At 38.9% G+C, this 18,445-nt stretch overlaps 1 protein-coding gene across 4 annotated transcripts in view; it reads left to right on the top strand.

Annotated features, from left to right (window-relative positions):
- The window catches only part of LOC134227372 (fasciclin-2), a 332,520-nt gene that overhangs the window by 222,339 nt on the left and 91,736 nt on the right, over window positions 1-18,445 (top strand). For all 4 annotated transcript variants that reach the window (XM_062708789.1, XM_062708788.1, XM_062708787.1 and 1 more), the window contains exon 2: window positions 8,112-8,286. In XM_062708789.1, the coding sequence (XP_062564773.1) occupies window positions 8,112-8,286 (175 nt within the window). The remainder of the gene's footprint in view (window positions 1-8,111; window positions 8,287-18,445) is intronic.

The following is an 18,445-nucleotide window of genomic DNA, read 5'->3' as shown; positions in this document are numbered from 1 at the left end:
CCTGATCCGTTACATTGATTTCAGAGTCATTTAATGGGCGAATACCATTACGGTTACGTTTTTCCGTGAAAAGAACAATAGATGTTTTATTCGGATTAACCGAAAGGCCATATTGGCGACACCAACTTTCGACTGCCTGAAGAGCGTTTTGCATCAGGTCGAATAAAGTAGTAATACACAAACCGACTATCAATATTAGATATCAAATCCATATGTAGGAAAACCGCCATTATTGAGTAGTGTCAATAGCGTATCTGCAACGAGATTTCACAAAACTGCTTCGGTAGACGGTAGACACTTAATTTCCTAATCGCTGCTTGACGTAATGTCGAGTAGAGATGTTGGTTTTTAAGCATCTGGTGAATCCATTTGGTAATTATATTAGGTAGCCCATGACAACGTGCGGCTTCCAATATTGCATCGAAAGACACGTTGTCAAAAGCACCCTCAATATCTAAGAACGCACCCAAGCATAATTGCTTTTGGGCAAATGCTTTTTCGATGTCGTAGACAACCTTGTGTAGAAGAGTCACGGTGGACTTTCCAGATTGGTAAGCATGTTGATTAACATGAAGAGGCATGTTTGCCAAACAGTCATCACGGATGTGATGATCGATAATACGTTCTAAGCATTTCAGAAGAAATGAGGTCAGACTGATGGGTCTAAAACTCTTTGCTTCTTCATACGAAGCACGTCCTCCTTTGGGATAAACTTTACAGTGACATCCCGCCAGGATATGGGAATATACCCAGTAGCAAAACTGCATACTAAAAGCTTTTCAAAACATGTTTGATATGCTCAAAACCCTTCTGAAGAAGAACAGGATAGATCCCATCTTCCCTGGAGATTTGTAAGGAGCAAAACTATTAAGAGCCCATTGAATCGATTCAGTAGTTATGATTCTACGAGCCTGAGTCCAAGACCCATAACTACATGAAAAGACATCAGGAACATCCGAAGATGCAATATCTACACATCCAGGGAAGTGTGTATCAAATAAATGCTCTAACGCTTCTTCGTCAGAAGAAGTGTAGTCGCCATTTGGCTTGCGAATTTCGCCAACTTGGAAATCCTTGGATCTCGCAAGAATTTTATTCAATCGAGTGGCTTCACTCAAATTGGAAACATTTGCACAAAGGGTTTTCCAGCCGAATCGTTCAGCAGATCGTAGAGCCTTCTTGTAAGCTTTGCGAGCCAACTTGAAAGAATCCGTCCCTGCTGAATGGCGTATGTTCCAACTCCTTCTACACTGCTTCCTGAGCTTAGCCAAATCGGAATTCCACCACGGGGTTCCTCTTGAGGTTTTCACAGAACGCAAGGGGCAAGCTTCTTCAAAAGCTTCCACGATATGCAACGTTGTAGTATCAACGGCATCATCCAAGTCGGTAGGAGTTTCAATGGATGGTAGATATCCATGAAATTTTGTCGAGAGCAACTCTGTATAGAGATCCCAGTTGGTTGAACGGGGATTTCTAAAACGCAAGGTCTGCGAAGAAACATTCAACTTATCAAATTAGATGTAGCGATGGTCAGATATGGATTCCTCATCTGACACATGCCAATTCGTCAACTCGTGACTGATTCGATTGGAGCAGAGAGTTATGTCTAATACTTCTGCTCTATTAGATACCATAAAGGTTGGGCGATTGCCTATGTTAAGTAAACCAAGTTCGGTACTACTTAAGTATTCCATCAAGCTGGAGCCTCTCAGATTGATATCCGAGCTACCCCAGATCATGTGATGAGCATTAGCATCACTACCGACAATTAGCGGAAGGTCTTTTGACGTGCAATAACTGACCACTTGTTTGAAAGCATCCGTAGGGGATGGTTCATCATGTGGTAAATAAACCGAACAATAGACGTATTTCCTGACGGGGGATCCGCCAGTTGCATCAATTGTGACAGCACATACATCTCTGGTTGTTAGTTCAGAGATAAGTGTAGCAACGATAGCGTTGTTAACAAGTACACATGCACGCGGCATTGATCGAGAGTTTGCCATTTCATTACTGAAAGCAGCAAAAACCGGGTTCACTAGGTTACTAAGCTACCCTTGCGAAAATAGGGTTCCTGCACCAAAGCCACTTGGGATTTGCCATTTTGCATAAGTCTACAAAGATTAATCGTTGCTGTTCTTTTGTGCTGAAGATTGATTTGAGCTATCCTAACTGTAGCCATTGTGAATTACGATAATACACTCCACAACTTCAACATTTATGTGAACAGCAACGATGAAACCAAGTCGGTATCGTATCAAGAACGTCAAAGACGAAACACAGAGTACACTGTGAAAAACGCATATAGCGAATCCATATAGGTGACAATTAGATGAAAAACTAAATAAAAACATACTCATAATCCCACTCTTATTTAACCTCAAGTTGAGATTGAATAAGAGTAGCCGATTATTCCGGAGAAGCAAAAAGTCAACTACGCCATAGCTCCGGTTAGCGCAATAAGGGCTCAATACTGTGAAGGGTGCCCTGGTGCTTCACAGGCTCCGTTAGCGGTTAGGTTCTTTTTTAGACCCCCCTAACCATTCATTCATAGGCACGGTAAGCATAAAGCCGCATCACACCAAGAATTAGGGGTCACCTGTATGGTGGACTTTTACCACTGGAACAGGCAATCCGTAGCGTTATTCTTAGCCAGACAACCGGCTGCCGACACCACACGGCTATCTAGGCTGTTCGTGGGGAGAAGTTGACATTGACTTTACGTCAACTCTCAATGTGGCCGAACAGCCAAAGGGCGATAAGCTAGATTGTAGCAACTACCGCGCAATCACATTGCTGAACGCCGCCTACAAGGTACTCTCCCAAATTTTATGCCGTCGACTAGCACCAACTGCAAGGGAGTTCGTGGGGCAGTACCAGGCGGGTTTTATGGGCGAACGCTCCACCACGGACCAGGTGTTCGCCATTCGCCAAGTACTGCAGAAATGCCGCGAATACAACGTGCCCACACATCATTTATTCATCGACTTCAAAGCCGCATATGATACAATCGATCGGGACCAGCTATGGCAGCTAATGCACGAACACGGTTTTCCGGATAAACTGACACGGTTGATCAAAGCGACGATGGATCAGGTGATGTGCGTAGTTCGAGTTTCAGGGGCATTCTCGAGTCCCTTCGAAGCCCGCAGAGGGTTACGGCAAGGTGATGGTCTTTCGTGTCTGCTATTCAACATCGCTTTGGAAGGGGTAATACGAAGAGCAGGGATTAACACGAGTGGTACAATTTTCAATAAGTCCGTCCAGCTATTTGGCTTCGCCGACGACATAGATATTATGGCACGTAACTTTGAGAAGATGGAGGAAGCCTACATCAGACTGAAGAGGGAAGCTAAGCGGATCAGACTAGTCATCAACACGTCGAAGACAAAGTACATGATAGGAAGAGGTTCAAGAGACGGCAATGTGAGCCACCCATCGCGAGTTTGCATCGGTGGTGACGAAATCGATGTGGTAGAAGAATTTGTGTACTTGGGCTCACTGGTGACTGCCGAAAATGATACCAGCAGAGAAATTCGGAGACGCATAGTGGCTGGAAATCGTACGTACTTTGAACTCCGCAAGACGCTCCGATCGAATAGAGTTCGCCGCCGTACCAAACTGACAATTTACAAAACGCTCATTAGACCGGTAGTCCTCTACGGACACGAGACCTGGACGATGCTCCTGGAGGACCAACGCGCACTTGGAGTTTTCGAAAGGAAAGTGCTGCGTACCATCTATGGTGGGGTGCAGATGGCGGACGGTACGTGGAGGAGGCGAATGAACAACGAGTTGCATCAGCTGTTGGGAGAACCATCCATCGTCCACACCGCGAAAATCGGACGACTGCGGTGGGCCGGGCACGTTTCCAGAATGTCGGACAGTAACCCGGTGAAAATGGTTCTCGACAACGATCCGACGGGCACAAGAAGGCGAGGTGCGCAGCGGGCAAGGTGGATCGATCAGGTGGAAGATGACTTGCGGACCCTCCGTAGACTGCGTGGTTGGCGACGTGTAGCCATGGACCGAGCCGAATGGAGGAGACTCTTATATACCGCACAGGCCATTTCAGCCTTAGTCTGAATAAATAATAATAAATTATTTACTCACCCGTACAAAGCAGAACAAAATTTAGATGATAGGCCGATCGTTCTTCTAACTGAAGAAAACACGATCGGACTCGACACAAATTTTTACTTTCTGAATAATTTATTCACCCGCACAAAGCAGAAAAAAATTTCGATGATAGGCCGATCGTTCTGCTTACTGAAGAAAACACCGTGCAAACCATAATCACTCGGCGATGGTACAAAGTTGCCATCGGCAGCAATTTCACAAAGGCTCGCCAAAAGAAGACCCTTCAAAAATGATTCGCCTTAATGGTGTCGTTGCAGCAGTAATTGGCAATCCATTTGGCAATGAAGTTGAATTTTCTCACGAGATTTTGATTTGACAATAAATCGGTTCTTTTTAGAACCATAATTTCATGCAAGAAAATGTTGAGTCAAGATGAATTTTCTTCACACTGCAAAACAAAATCGCTTGGCGTAGGCAGAAAATTGTCATCGGTAAACAGAATCACAAGCGATCGTCTGGGAAGACGCTACACAAATCTGTTCGAATGGATGGCGTCGCGTCAGCAGTGAAGTGAAATTTTCTCTCACAGTCATCTATCACTAACACACGATCTTCCAAACATTAATCAATTACCTTTGCTGTCCATCAACGAGAGAGAAAAAAAATCACAGCATGCCCAATGGCGTATGCTAACTGTAGAGGATCACGTTTTGAATGATCGAAACGACACGCAGTAATCAGTATGTACTTAATTGCCCAATGGCTACTGCAAACTAAGGAAGACTTGTCTCGACCGGAGTACAAGCGCATGATCTACCGAGTACAAATAGATGTTCGTTCTTCTTTTCGCGACGAATAACACACGTACTTTAATTACTTGCCCGATGGGCATACTGCAAACACAAGATCGCACTTGTCTCGACCGGAGTAGAGCGCAATACAAGCGCACGATCCACCGAGTACCAAATAGATATTTTTTCTTCTGTTCGCGACGAATAACACACGCACTGTACTTGCCCGATGGCTACTCAACGAAAATCTTATTGGTAAGGTGACAGAACCACAAATCATTTGTAATTTAAGAATCATGTGAAAATGAAGAAGCCTATGGGAAATGAGAAACTTCTTTTCTGCCAATCAAGGATGTTAATGATCATTCAGTAATTTGCGTTCGATCATTTAGTAGTTTGCCAATAACACATTCCAGAAGCTGAATTTCAAAATATGTTGTATGGTGGACTTCTAGTGCGAAGGTTTTTCTACAACTCTGCCTAATGGCTCGTTGTTTGAATTCCACTAGTAATGTAGTTATAGCTATAGTTTCATTGATTACAGTTCGACTGGGGTATTTATTGAAATATTTTGGCTTTTTCAGTCTGATATATTCAAACGGGTTTATATTTGCATTGCCCGACGTTTCGGCCCGTTTATTGGGTCTTTTTCAAGGGAAAAGCTGTCTGCCGTTCTTCGTCGGGCAATGCAAATATAAACCCGTTTGAATATATCAGACTGAAAAAGCTATAGTTTCAGTAACTTAGACTAAATGATAACAAAATTCCAATCATTTAGTTTAAGTTACTGCAACTAGCGCTCTAGCTCCGTTATTAGTTGAATTCTAATAACGAACCATTAGGCAAAGTAGTAGAAAAACTTTCGCACTAGAATTCCACCATACAACATATTTTGAAATTCAGCTTCTGTAATGTGTTATTGACAAACTACTAAATGATCGAACGCAAATTACTGAATGATCGTTAACATCCTTGCTGCCAATGGGAAGGACCGCCGAATTGAATCGCAATAGGTTTTATTGAGGTTAATTCAAATCAAATCACCTAACGCCACAATGAGCTTTGGTTTCAATCCTTAGAGAAGCGACAAATAGGGGTGCCTTAGTAGCTTATTTGATCACTAAGGAAAGCGGAGGTTTTATCCAGCTCACAGCAGTGATTTTGCTTAGCGATAGCGTAGGTATTCATATACAGAGAGCTAAAGAGCAAAGGTGCGTGGTAGGGCCTGAAAAGTTTTATCGAGATTTCGTAGGGGCATAAAAGTGATTCCACAATTCTTAAAGTTATAGCGCTTACTAAACAAATGATAAAGTGTAAGTGAAATTCAGATTTTTTTTCGAAAGATTTGGGCAACATTACGATTAATTACAGATCCAGTTTATAGGTTTTACTCTGAGATATACGGTCGATAATGTTTGATTTTTTTTATAATACTGATGCGGATTGCAAATGGCACAATTGTAAAAGATTCCTATAAGGAATTGAATATTGTTTCATTAACATTCTTTGTACCATCATCTCCACTAGACCACAGCATATTTAATTTTACTGCCATATGTGCAGCGAGAAAAATGTGCATCATGTAAACAAGAAGCTCGAGTACTAGACCACCAACATCTAGTGAAGTGGTTGTGCTCGTGCAAGTGGAGCAGTGGCTCAGATTAAACAAATTTTGTTGCTGTGATGACTTGCTGGAGTGATACCACAAGAGAAAGAAGAAAACGAGACGAATAGTAATCATGCTGATATGTGTCATAAAGTACTATTTGAACTATTTTAATTAGGTTTTTGCTATGGCTGTTCTTTTTCAGTTTTTTTCGTATCATATAAAATAGATGATGTTGGGCATCTTAAAAACACAAAATATATCTTATAAGGAAATTATTCCATTTCCCATCTCACTGTAATAAACTCATTCAACCTTGAAAGGAAGAAATAAAGCCTCATTTCTATTGGTTCTTTTTTCTGATTTATGAATTTGAAATAAATATTTGCTTTTCGGGGAATTTTTATGGGTTTACCACTTTTGGCCAGGGTCTTCTCGAGGGATTATTATCTCCACCACCCTTACCTAACTGTTTTAATACTTGTCATAACACGAGTTTGTACTATTCCATTTAATTACACTACTTTATTCTATCTTTGACATCAAAGGTACAATAAAGTAGTGGAATTAAATGGAATTATACAAACTCGTTCTATGACAAGTGAATACATTCCTCTTGAAACCTAAAACAAATTTCGTATCTGTTTTTATACCTCGTTATTTTTTTTACCACTAAGATTAATTATCCAACGGCAGATCTCGTGATGAAATAAATCATCTTTTTGAAATCGTTACTTTAAAAACTTCAAATCAGAACAACACATTTATGTCAATAAGAAAAAAAATCCAAGAAATCGCAATCAAAAGAATTGTTTCCGCACGGATAAGAACTTCCATCAATCGGTTCCGGATGCAACACGTGCAGATGAAAATATAGACGCCAATCGCTGGATTCAATGATCATACTAAAACTCGGAAATTTACCATTTTTAACTCTCACCATCCATGCATCTTGCATCATAGTTATGGGAAAGGGTCGAATTGATGCCATATGACAACTCCGAATATGCAGCTTAGCGCTCGCTGCACCACTTACAGTCAGTGGCAGCAGCCCGAGCTCAATGGCACTGGAGCTGAACTTTAGGTGGCACAGTCTACTTTTTGTCGCTATTTTCTCCAAGTTCTGGGCCACACCGGGTGCGGTATTGGTAGGAACCGTGCTTCTTATTTTTATGTGAAAATGTTTTAATAAAGTTTATTAAAAAGTGCGCCCTGGTACTACCCATCAGCAGTAGTAGCTATTACGAGCTTCAGATTATGTCGTCAGATACTTCCAGTCCCTTGGAGAAAATAGTTTCCATTTTTTTTGCCACTGCAGAAATTGCGAGAAAGTTTTTTTTTTTGGAGCACAGCCTTCGCCGAACAAGATCGGAAAGCCGCAGGGTGAGGACTATAAACTTGCGAGAATCTTACGGGATCTTTTTTACCGCCGAAAGCAGTAGATAAAATTGTCAGCCGTCGTTAATGGGGCTCTTAATATTATAGCGTTGATTGCGTTATAAAGTTGTGATATGATTTAACCCGCATTGGCCCGAAGGTTGAAAACATTCTTTCGCAAATAGCGCTTGAGATGCAAATGAATGCAATTTCACTTAAAAGTTTTTTCCTCCGTTCTGTCACTGTTATACTTTCAGGTTTAGTCCAATGTCAGAAAATTCCAAGCCTGCAGATAATGCCAGCGGCTTCCGTGCAGCGCAAACCGGTGGGTAATTCGCTGCTGCTGACCTGCCGACCGGACGTCCCCGATAGTACACTGATTTCCGATCTGCGGTGGAGTGACAGTCGCAACATGACGATACCGCCCAAAGCGTAAGTATACCTTTTTGGGACCCATTCAAAATTGAGAGGCTGCAGTTTTGTTTCGGCATTGTTGATGTCGATGATAATGATGATGATGGTGGGGGTGATTGGATGCGTGGAAATAATATGACCAGTGTTGGTAAAAACTCAAAATCTCAAAACTCATTGATGATTTAAATCAAGCGTGAGTTGAAACGCATCCAACTCAGCACCTAAAAACTCATGGATGAGTTGAATCATCCATTTGAATCATCGTAGGTTATCTTTTGTTCTCCTTCGTTAAAAACAGTGAATTGACGTTTGTCGCATAAAATATTAAACGCTTTTTTATGTATTAGCAATAAATTGCCCCCAAAGGGATTTCAAATAGGTTTTTAAAACAAAATATTTTTTTGGCAAATGAGTGAAATGATGCGTTTTAGCATGAATAATTCAAGCGTGATCCATTCCTTTAAAATCGCAGACGATTTCGTTCGCACGGGAGCGCTCGTTGATTGAGATTTATGAGTGATTTTACCAACACTGAATATGACACAGTAGCCGTTGATTGGCTAGCATATTGACAAATAACTGCCATATGGGTCAAACACAATGGATACGTTTTGACAGTTTTCCCATGGGAAAACTGTCAAAACGCACGCAAACCTATCAATTGTGTGTTGTGCACGCAAACCTACCTACCTGTCAAAACGCACGCAAACCTAACAAACCTATCAATGGGTCACTGTTTCAACTACTTAGAATGCTTGTAGAATGGATTAAATATATCTGAGGGCAAGAAGACTAAAATATAAGAGACCTTTTTGAACGATTTTCCCTACGACCTCCATGCTGCCGGTGAGAGCGATGACCCGACCCATTCTCACCCCCAGACCCATTGTCACCCCCGATGGCGGTAGTCTGGAAAGGTGACATTTGCGGCTAAATGTTGCTTACCGATTTTCCTTTTTAAAGCTTGATGATAACATCTCATCAAGATGAAACTTGAGTGTGTTCTAAGCTGACTGTCACCATGGCTATTCGAGCCCCACATAGCGTTTTAACGGCACAAGTGTTTATCACAAAAGATATTTTAGTTACATGATAAATATTATCGCTGTCTTGGCTGTCCGGAACATCTTCTGCTGGCGAGAATAGTGTGCTAAATGTCAGTGAAGGAAAAATACATACATACGATTTAACAGTTCGGTACCCAACATGTTTCGGACAGCAGAACAGAAGGAACCGAAGCGACAATCTTTATCTTGTAACTAAAATATATTTTTATCACATATGAAAACCATACAAACAAGATATTTTTTTTTTTGTTAAATATCTTGGCTATGCATATGCACTGCACAGCGTATGTTTCGAAATGGACAAATTGATATGAAATTTGCGAAAAAGAATCCACGTGTCTTGGAGGGACTCGAACCCTCAACCTCCTACTCTCTAGATAGGCGTGATAGCCCCTACACAACAAGACCACTTAAAGGTCACGTTTGCGGAAAAGCCATCAGAATCAGAGTACCAACCTCCTCCGCAGTTAGCTCTTTTATTGCATATTGAATATCTACCGGATGCTCGATTTGTCCAAAACATGTGCTTTACTGTTGTATATCCACAGTCAAACGAGTGCACATTGTTTATTAAACGAGAGGATCGCACTCCATGCCCCCCAGCAACGGAATGGGCGGGCTGGTATAGAATGCGAATCAGTAGCACTCTGCTGTGCCATAGGCTTGCTTGGCTAAAGCATTTGATGAGTTTGATTGCCTTACGTAAGCGGTCGCGTGTACTCAGACGACTAACTGAGATAAAACTGTTTTTCGCTTTTACCTTTGCCATGGACATGTGAAGGAAACTCCATTGGTAATTCAGTAGAATTTTCCCGTGGAAATGCAGAGGAAATTCATAGAAATTTCCATGGAAATTCAGAAGAATTTCTCTACAAAATTCATCTGAATTTCCTATGAAATCTCATAGAAATCCCCGTGGAATTTCTACAAAAAATCATCTGGATTTTCTCTCTTCAGAATTTGAACAAGAAATTTCTGTGATTTTCTATTCTGTCAAAAACTGCCGGCAATGCAAAACTAAGGTTGTTGAAAGGCTAGAAAATCACGGTCGCCATATTGCGACAGTTTCTCATAAAATATTACGCATGAAAACGTGTCGTCCGTATGCATACTTTTCCTTTCTGCAAAGATGATCTTGACCACTAGAGCGTTTATTCTGGGATGTCCAAGAGGATTTTCAAAGCTTAGATTTTTACAAAGAAAATATATTAAAAAACAGGGTTTTCAATTACAGGTTTTAAATCGTCCCATAATCTAAAATAACTTTTTGTCAAGTTCGCCTGACATTTTGCTGCAACTATCACAAAACACGCTTTCCGTGCTAAATCCGCGTCATTTCCAAGCAATCTTCAACTGTTGAAAACAAAAGCGATTAAAGAGAAATACAGCGATGTCTGAATGTCAGCGGTTTTAGTACATGTGTGCTTATACAAGCTTGTTAAATAAATATTCAAAATCTTTAAAACTATCATTTAAATATTGCCACAATATATTGCACAGTTTCCTCAGTCGGTTTCTCTTTAGTCCATTGGCACAGCCTAGATTAATGGTACATCGTGGAAGACGGTATCTCAACACAATCCACCACAATTGCCATTGACGATATACAGGGGTTGAACAAAAAGGTTGAGATAGGTAAAATTTTGTCGGAATTCAAATTAGCATAACTTTGCGTATAACAATCCAATTTTGATTAAACCAGGACCATCAGAAGCGGACATTTTTCTAGTATACTGTCCTCCTGCAAAACCTGAGATTAGTCCTTGGCCACCGGAGATGTTCCGGGTTTTCCGAGTGTCTGTTCAAGATGCATTTTTTCCACTGCTTGTCATTTTATGTGACATTTACTTTCATCATGTTTAATGCTTTCTCTAAAAACTAGAACTGATATGCCGACTTATAATGGCTGTAGATCGAGAATCCATCTAAACTACGCAGAGATATGACTATTTCCGTAAAAACAGTATCGGAAACGTGATGAAATGATAACAGAACGGAATGATGCAAATATGAGTATCTGACTTCATGGCTTTGCGAGACGATGATTGGTGGTCCCAGTTTCATCAAAATCGGATCATTTTACGCAAAGTTATGCTGATTTGAAATTCAACAAATTTTTGCCTATCTGGACCTTTTTGTCTAATCCCTGTATTTCCACTGCTTTGCAACTTCTTTCTAAAGAATTCCTAAACCAATTTCCGCAGAAATTCCTAAAGCAATTGCAATATAAGAATACGAAGAAATTCTTCTAAGGAAATTTCGGGAGATTTCCCAGATACAATTTCCGTAGATATTTCATAAGAATCTTCCCCAGGAATTCCGACCAAATTTGCAAAAGAGTTTCCAAAGAATTATTTTCGAAGAAATCTCGGAAGAAATTTCCGAAAAAGTTCTCAAGTCGCAAGAGTTCTTTAAGGATTTTTAAAAAATATTTTTCCATAGAAATTTTTAAAGGAATATCTTGATGCATTTCCAAATGAATTTTTGTATCTATCTCCGAAGTAATTTCCAGATAATTTGCCAAAAGAATACCTGGAGGAAATTTCGGAGAAATTCTTGGAGGAATGTACAGAGAAATTCAAGAAATTAAAGTTCCTTTTGAAATTCATTTAGAAATTTGTTCGGTAATTCATGAAAAAAAATAACGGGTTCAGAGGGAATGGAATACATGAAAGAAATTCTGAGCGTATTGCTAAAGGAATTGCTAAAAGAAATCTTAGACAACATTTCTAAGAAATTTTCGAAAGAACTCCTAAAGGAATTTCCGAAGGTATTTCTAGATTTATTTACTGAAGATTTTTGAAGAAATTCCTTGAGGAATTTTGTAATGAATCACAGCACTGGAGGAATTTTTGAAGGTATGCCTTGAAGGTATATTTTGAGGTATGTATTGAAGACATTTCTGGAGAAATTTCCAAAGCAACTCTTGAAGTAAATTCCAAAGAAATTCCTAATAACGTCCGTAGAAGTATGATGATGATGGAATGACTTCAATCCCAATATGTTTGGGTTTTTGTTATTGGCATGAAGCGTTAATTCCAGATTCAAAACTGTATTTTATTTCACTACAGTCCGGATTTTCACAGGAATTTCCGAAGGAATCCCTTCAGATGTCCTTGATGGAATTTTTGAAGGAGTTTCTGCAGTAATTTTCGTATAAATTCCTGTAAAAATCTAGTTTTTATGAAAGTTTTTATGAAAATTCCATTGGGAATGCTTTCATGGATTTCTTTTATAGTTCTTAAGGGTATTCCTTAACTCTAAATCATTCCCACGGGGTCATATGGTCGGGGTTCAACGAAACCGCACCAAGCGGCTTTTTGTATGACTTGTGATATTTTGGTAGCAGAATAAAAAAAATGAATTCATATCAATGGATTCGTACATTTGTTGTTGAATATCCTCAGTTATAAGGTGGCTGGATATCCGATACGATTTGTGATCAATTGAATCTGCTACACGAAAACTTGTGTAAGAAAATGGGTCATTTTTCAATAGCGCTTGGTGCGATTTGGCAAAACCCAGACAATAAAGCTATGTCCATTTAGAATCCGGAATAATAAAATCATCTGTATCTCGGTAACGGATTGACATACAAAGATACAAGGGTAATTCACTGTACTTTAAGGAAAAATTATTGATACAAATAATTTCTTCTCGTTTCTAGTGAAAATTTGCACCTTCTTCTTTATTCCTTTCATCAAAAGTTGCACACCTCCGGAATCAACTTCCTTGGCACATTTGTTCCACATTTTGGTCATCTGAGTCGCGACCCGAGCTGTTTTTCCACTTTTTCCACTTTTCTTAAGCTTCCGCTTCTTTACTGCCCAAAATGTGACGATGGGCCGGAGCTGTGGGCAGTTGCGTGGATTTATGTTTATATCGATGAAATCTTCGTTATTATCGCGGTACCACTTCCCGGCTGTAGTGGCAACTCGCCAAATCTGGCCAAAACTTCACGGGACCTTTATGGGCTTTATGGAAGGTCGACCGCGGTTTTGAGACATTCCTCCTTGTACAGCTTCGAGTCCATCGTCTTATTCGTCACAAACACTTAGGTCTTTGCCCCACAGTTGCATATCCCTTGCCAAAATCATCCGTTTTTTTGCAAGTTTGTCCAAAAATCAAACTTAAACTTCGCAGGAACTACTCCTCGTGCCGTCACCATGTAGAATTTTTGGCTAGGAAGCTGTCCGAAATCCATTTTGACGTAGGTTCCATCGTCGATGACAGGATTATCAACATGGGTGTGTAGACTTTTTTCTCTCCTTTCGGCTTCCATCTGGAATAATTTTTGACACGCTGCACGAAACTTCGTGAAATTTATACCACAGCAAGTGGGCGCCTAGGTAGACAAACCGCTGAAAAAGAATTCTTGCAGCGGTCACTTTCCGTGCCGCTGCAATACAATAAATGATTCCGGATTCTAAATGGACATAGCTTTATGTGAACTTTAACAGAAAAATGGATGTATAAAATCGCACGATGGTTAAACACTATCACAATCACGATGGTTAAGCACTATCAAAATCGCACGATGGTTGAACACTATCTTCAGCAAAATTGCCTGAAATCAACTCAGGCAGGAAAATAATATCAGGCATTGGCAATCAAGGCCCTTCGACAATCTACGACAACAACGTCATGAACACGGTGAAGCTACGAAAGCGAAAATATTATGTGTATTGGCAGCGGATTGTACTGTAAATAAGATTTTTATTTAAACGCATCTGTAGAGTTACTGTGATATACAATAAACTATTTTTTAACTTCCTTAGACGTTCTAGGCCATTCAAACTATTTTTGAGTTCAGGACTTGAAATCTATAGCAGCAAAAAAGCTATTTTCTCTTCACTCAAAGTTTATTTGAGTGTTCAACCGTGTTCATTACATCTTATAGAAGGTGATAAAAGCACTGCAAGGTAGTTCTGGGATATTCTGGGTTATCCATTCTATGCTTGAGTTAGGGGCTTGAGATGTACATCTGCTTAGAAGCTCTGATATACACAGGATTTTTTTTTACACGCTCGTATTAATGATCACGTGACTTTAATTGTCCACCAAAATCTTCGTAACATGTTTCAAAAATTCCTGAATAAATCAAAGAAAAATCACATGATAATTAATATGTGTTAAACATTTAGTATGAGTGGAAAATTGAGAAAATGTAAATCGTGTAAAAACAGAATCCAGTGTGCATTCAATTATATCCATTACATCTCCTGAGAGATCAACAGATATAGTAAGATAGTTTTGGTATATTCTGCGTCATTAAAACTGACCTTGATTTCGGGACTTGAGATCTACAGCTACTCTTTTCAGTACTCAAAGCTTCAATATGAATTCAATTATATCCATTATATACACCATATATCCACACCACCTACCAACTAATATCGTAAGATTGTTCAAAAATATTCTGGGCAATCCAAACTGTCCTTGAGTTCGAGACTTAAAATCTACAGCTGCTTAGAAGCTCTTTTCGATACTCAAAACTTCAATATGAATTCAATTATATCCATTACACCTCGCGGGAAATTAACGGATATGGTAAGAAAGTTTTGAGATATTCTGGGCAATCCAAACTGTCCTTGAGATCGGGATTTGAAATCTACAGCTGCGAAAGTAGCTCTTTCGTTACTCAAAATTTCTAAATGTATTTAACCATGTCCAGTACAGCTCCTTGATGGTCAATATACATCGTGTAAGATAGTTTTTATATTGTCTGCATCATCTAAACTTTTCAGGACTATAGCTGATTTGAAGGCTTCTTCTGTTGCTCAAAGTTTCGATATGTATGCAACAATGTGCTGTAAGACCAAAATACATTGTAAGATAATTTTTAAATATTTAGAATTGTCCAAACTTTTCTTGAGTTCGGGACTTGCTATCAACAGTTGTGATTGTAGCGTTTTCCGCTACTCATAGCTTCGATACGTGTTAAACCATTTGCATTACATCTTTTCGAAATTATTATTCTTGTATAGATCGGCTGAGTGTTTGGATATACTGTACGTCACCAAAACTGTCCTTGAGTTCGGCACTTCAGATCTTCTGCAACTAAAAAGCCTTTTTCGACACATATATTTTTTGTATGTATTCAACTATGAGTATAACATTTCCAAAGGTGTATCTTTGGAATATTCTAGTTCATTCAAACTGTCTCGATCTTAATCTTTCAAAGTAGCGTTTCTTGTCTCTCAATCAGGGTTTGCAGAAATCGAACTCAATAGATAACGAACAACGATCAAAGAAAGGCAAAAACTGTTCCGAATCAAAACGAGCCATATGATAACAAATTTATCAAACTTGTATAGGGTAAAACGCATAGGCGTAACTAGAGTCTCGGTCTAGGGGGGCCATGGCACCAGCTGGTGGGATGTAATTTTCAAAGGCGATTTAAAGCACTGTGCACATGGATTGCAATAGAAATTGTTTGACTAAGTTTATCGCTCATTCGTCCTAGAACTAACATAAAAAAATCGCAAATAATACAATTGATTTCCAATGATGCTGTGATTACTTCAAAACGCTGTGTCTGTGTCAATTTGTCTTCTCCATGTTACTAAATGTGGATAAGTGTGTAATCTAAGATTCAAGAATCTTCTTCGAATTATCTATAAATGAAATTCGATATGAGTATATTTCTGAAAGTTTTCAAGCATTTCCATGATTACTTAATGCATAAAGATCTCGATTTTTTTGAAACTTGAAATTTTGGAAACTCTTTAGATGTGGAATAAATTCCACGAAATTTTGTCATAATCAATATAAGTATTCATGCAATTCCAAAATTCTATGTGCTGAAATAGTTAAGTACCGATGAACACAAATTTGGAATCCTAAAGTGTTTTTTATGAGTCATAAATTCCATGAGTCATAAAATTATGAGTCATAAATCAAATTCCAGAATAACATAGGGTTTTTTAGTTACTGACGTTAGGAAGAGGCTTTATTATGGTTTTCTGAATAGGTGAGAGTTTCTCTGCAAAAATCAAAGAGACTTGAGAAGCAACCAAATCGATCTGAATTGTGCTGCAAAAGAAATGTTTTCTGATACGAACTGGTTTCTAAATCTAATTTTTTTTATCCTAAAAAACAAATTCTAACTAAAGCAGGCACAAAAGAGTTTTCCGATGATCCTTTTGAAATCGCCAAAAAATTAAATGGAACAAGATCTTTTGAGGATTATAAAAATATTTCTTTAATGCAATCTCTGTTGTGAGTGCGAAGGTTGCCTAAGTTTTGTCCTAATACTTTCAATGGAATGCGTTGATGATTTTTCTGTCATTGTAACAAAGATTCTTAAGTTTTATAATTTTATATCTTTCTGTAGCGAGAGCAAAAAGCTCCATAGGAATTTGATCAACTGTTTTGCGGCATACCTTGCGATTAACTCGAAGATTTTCGAAAGAATGGTCGTTCGAAATTTCATTGACCGGATTTGTGTACATGTGCTCATTTTGATGTCTTTTTTGAAGCGGATGGTAGTTTAATAGAACAGAAATATTTATATCTTAATACAATTATGTTTTTATGTTTCTGCGACCAGGATACTAGTCAAACAAATGCAGAACAAATTTATTATTTGAAGCTAGCAACTGAATTAGAAGCGGCATTGATTTTAGCTTAAAAATCGAGAGAATGTTCCCGGGGGTCCAACTTAAATATTTCGATGCTTAGCTGAACAAATGGTCATAGATGTGATAACGCAACAAAAAATATGTTTATAGAATTCATAAATCAAAATTAAGAAATATGTAGGAAATATGTAAATGAAATAAAAACTGACTAAGTTGGAATTACTTTTCAAAATTTTCTGGGGGGGCCACAAGTAGGTCTGGAGGGGGCCAGCTCCCCCCCGCCCCCCCTTATTTACGCCAATGGTAAAACGACCTATTATGGAGGGGTTAAGCACCGTGTCAAAACAAAATTGATTTCAAAAATTCTTTAAAAATTACCTCTTGGTCTTTTCCACGTTGCAGTAGTCGAATAGGTTGCTCGTTATCTATAGTTTCGTAAATATTACGTCAATTGTGCTTAACTTATGTTGTTTTGTTTTTATCACAATAAAAACAAACTACCGCAATAATAGGACGCAGTTGCCTATCGTTGCGACATTTTTTCAAGGTCAATCCTATTGTTGCGGTATTGCATGTAATTCTTATGGAAATCGACAATAGGACCTTAGTACTAACGCAATAATAGGCTCAAAGGATTCAAATTTTTAATCAAAAATGTTGATATTTCATTATTTTGAACGGAATTTTGTCAAACAAAAGCTGTTCTAGTCTTTAATTCGACTAGTTTTAGCGTATCCACATTTGTTTTTAATACTATTATATCCAGAATGGACTATATTAACACTGCCGCAACATTAGGACATACCACAACGATAGGACGTTTTACCCTACAAGAAAAAAACAGAATAGGATAGGCAGCCCCCACAGAAAAGTGATGATTTTCGCTTTGTTTTCGCTCATTTTGTGTTGGATACCGCACAGCTGCGTAGAACAAGTTAAAATGCATCATCAGAAACAGTGCTCCCCGCGTTTGAAGCTTTTTAAAAGAAGTTTATCATGAGGTATAGGCCTCCGAATCAGTGCTTTATCATAGCAGCTTGCGACAAAAGTCTCTCACGGTATGCTACATATCGTATATGTATACAGATATGATAGGTGAGAGACTTTTTCATTCTCTTTTGAATTCAATCCCTTCTCTCAATGTCTCGAAATATGTTCATAACATCTGCTGCACGCTAACCTGAACCTACCCAGAATTATGTCAAAGTGACCCAGATTCAGCAAAACCGTGGTTACTCTAATTTGGGTTCGGGTACCTTAACTCAAATCTGGGTAACAGTACAAGTGAAAAAATCTGGGTAACCGGTACCCAGCTCTTCTCGCTTCAGAATATTGTTGTTGTATAAAAAAAAATTAAAAAATACAGTTTCCCCAAGAGTTTCCCCACCGTATATCATTTGCCGGATGTGCCGACAGTGCTGCGCCGTGATAAATTTAACCATTCTTACCTTATATTTGCTGCATTAGACGAAAAATTCCAACATTTTCTCCGGCATGCAACGTCGGCGCCATGTTGCTATATTCGAA

Source organism: Armigeres subalbatus, chromosome 3 (assembly GCF_024139115.2).
Source record: "Armigeres subalbatus isolate Guangzhou_Male chromosome 3, GZ_Asu_2, whole genome shotgun sequence".
In the NCBI taxonomy this organism is placed as follows: Eukaryota; Metazoa; Arthropoda; class Insecta; order Diptera; family Culicidae; genus Armigeres; species Armigeres subalbatus.
This window is presented reverse-complemented; position numbering and strand designations above follow the sequence as displayed.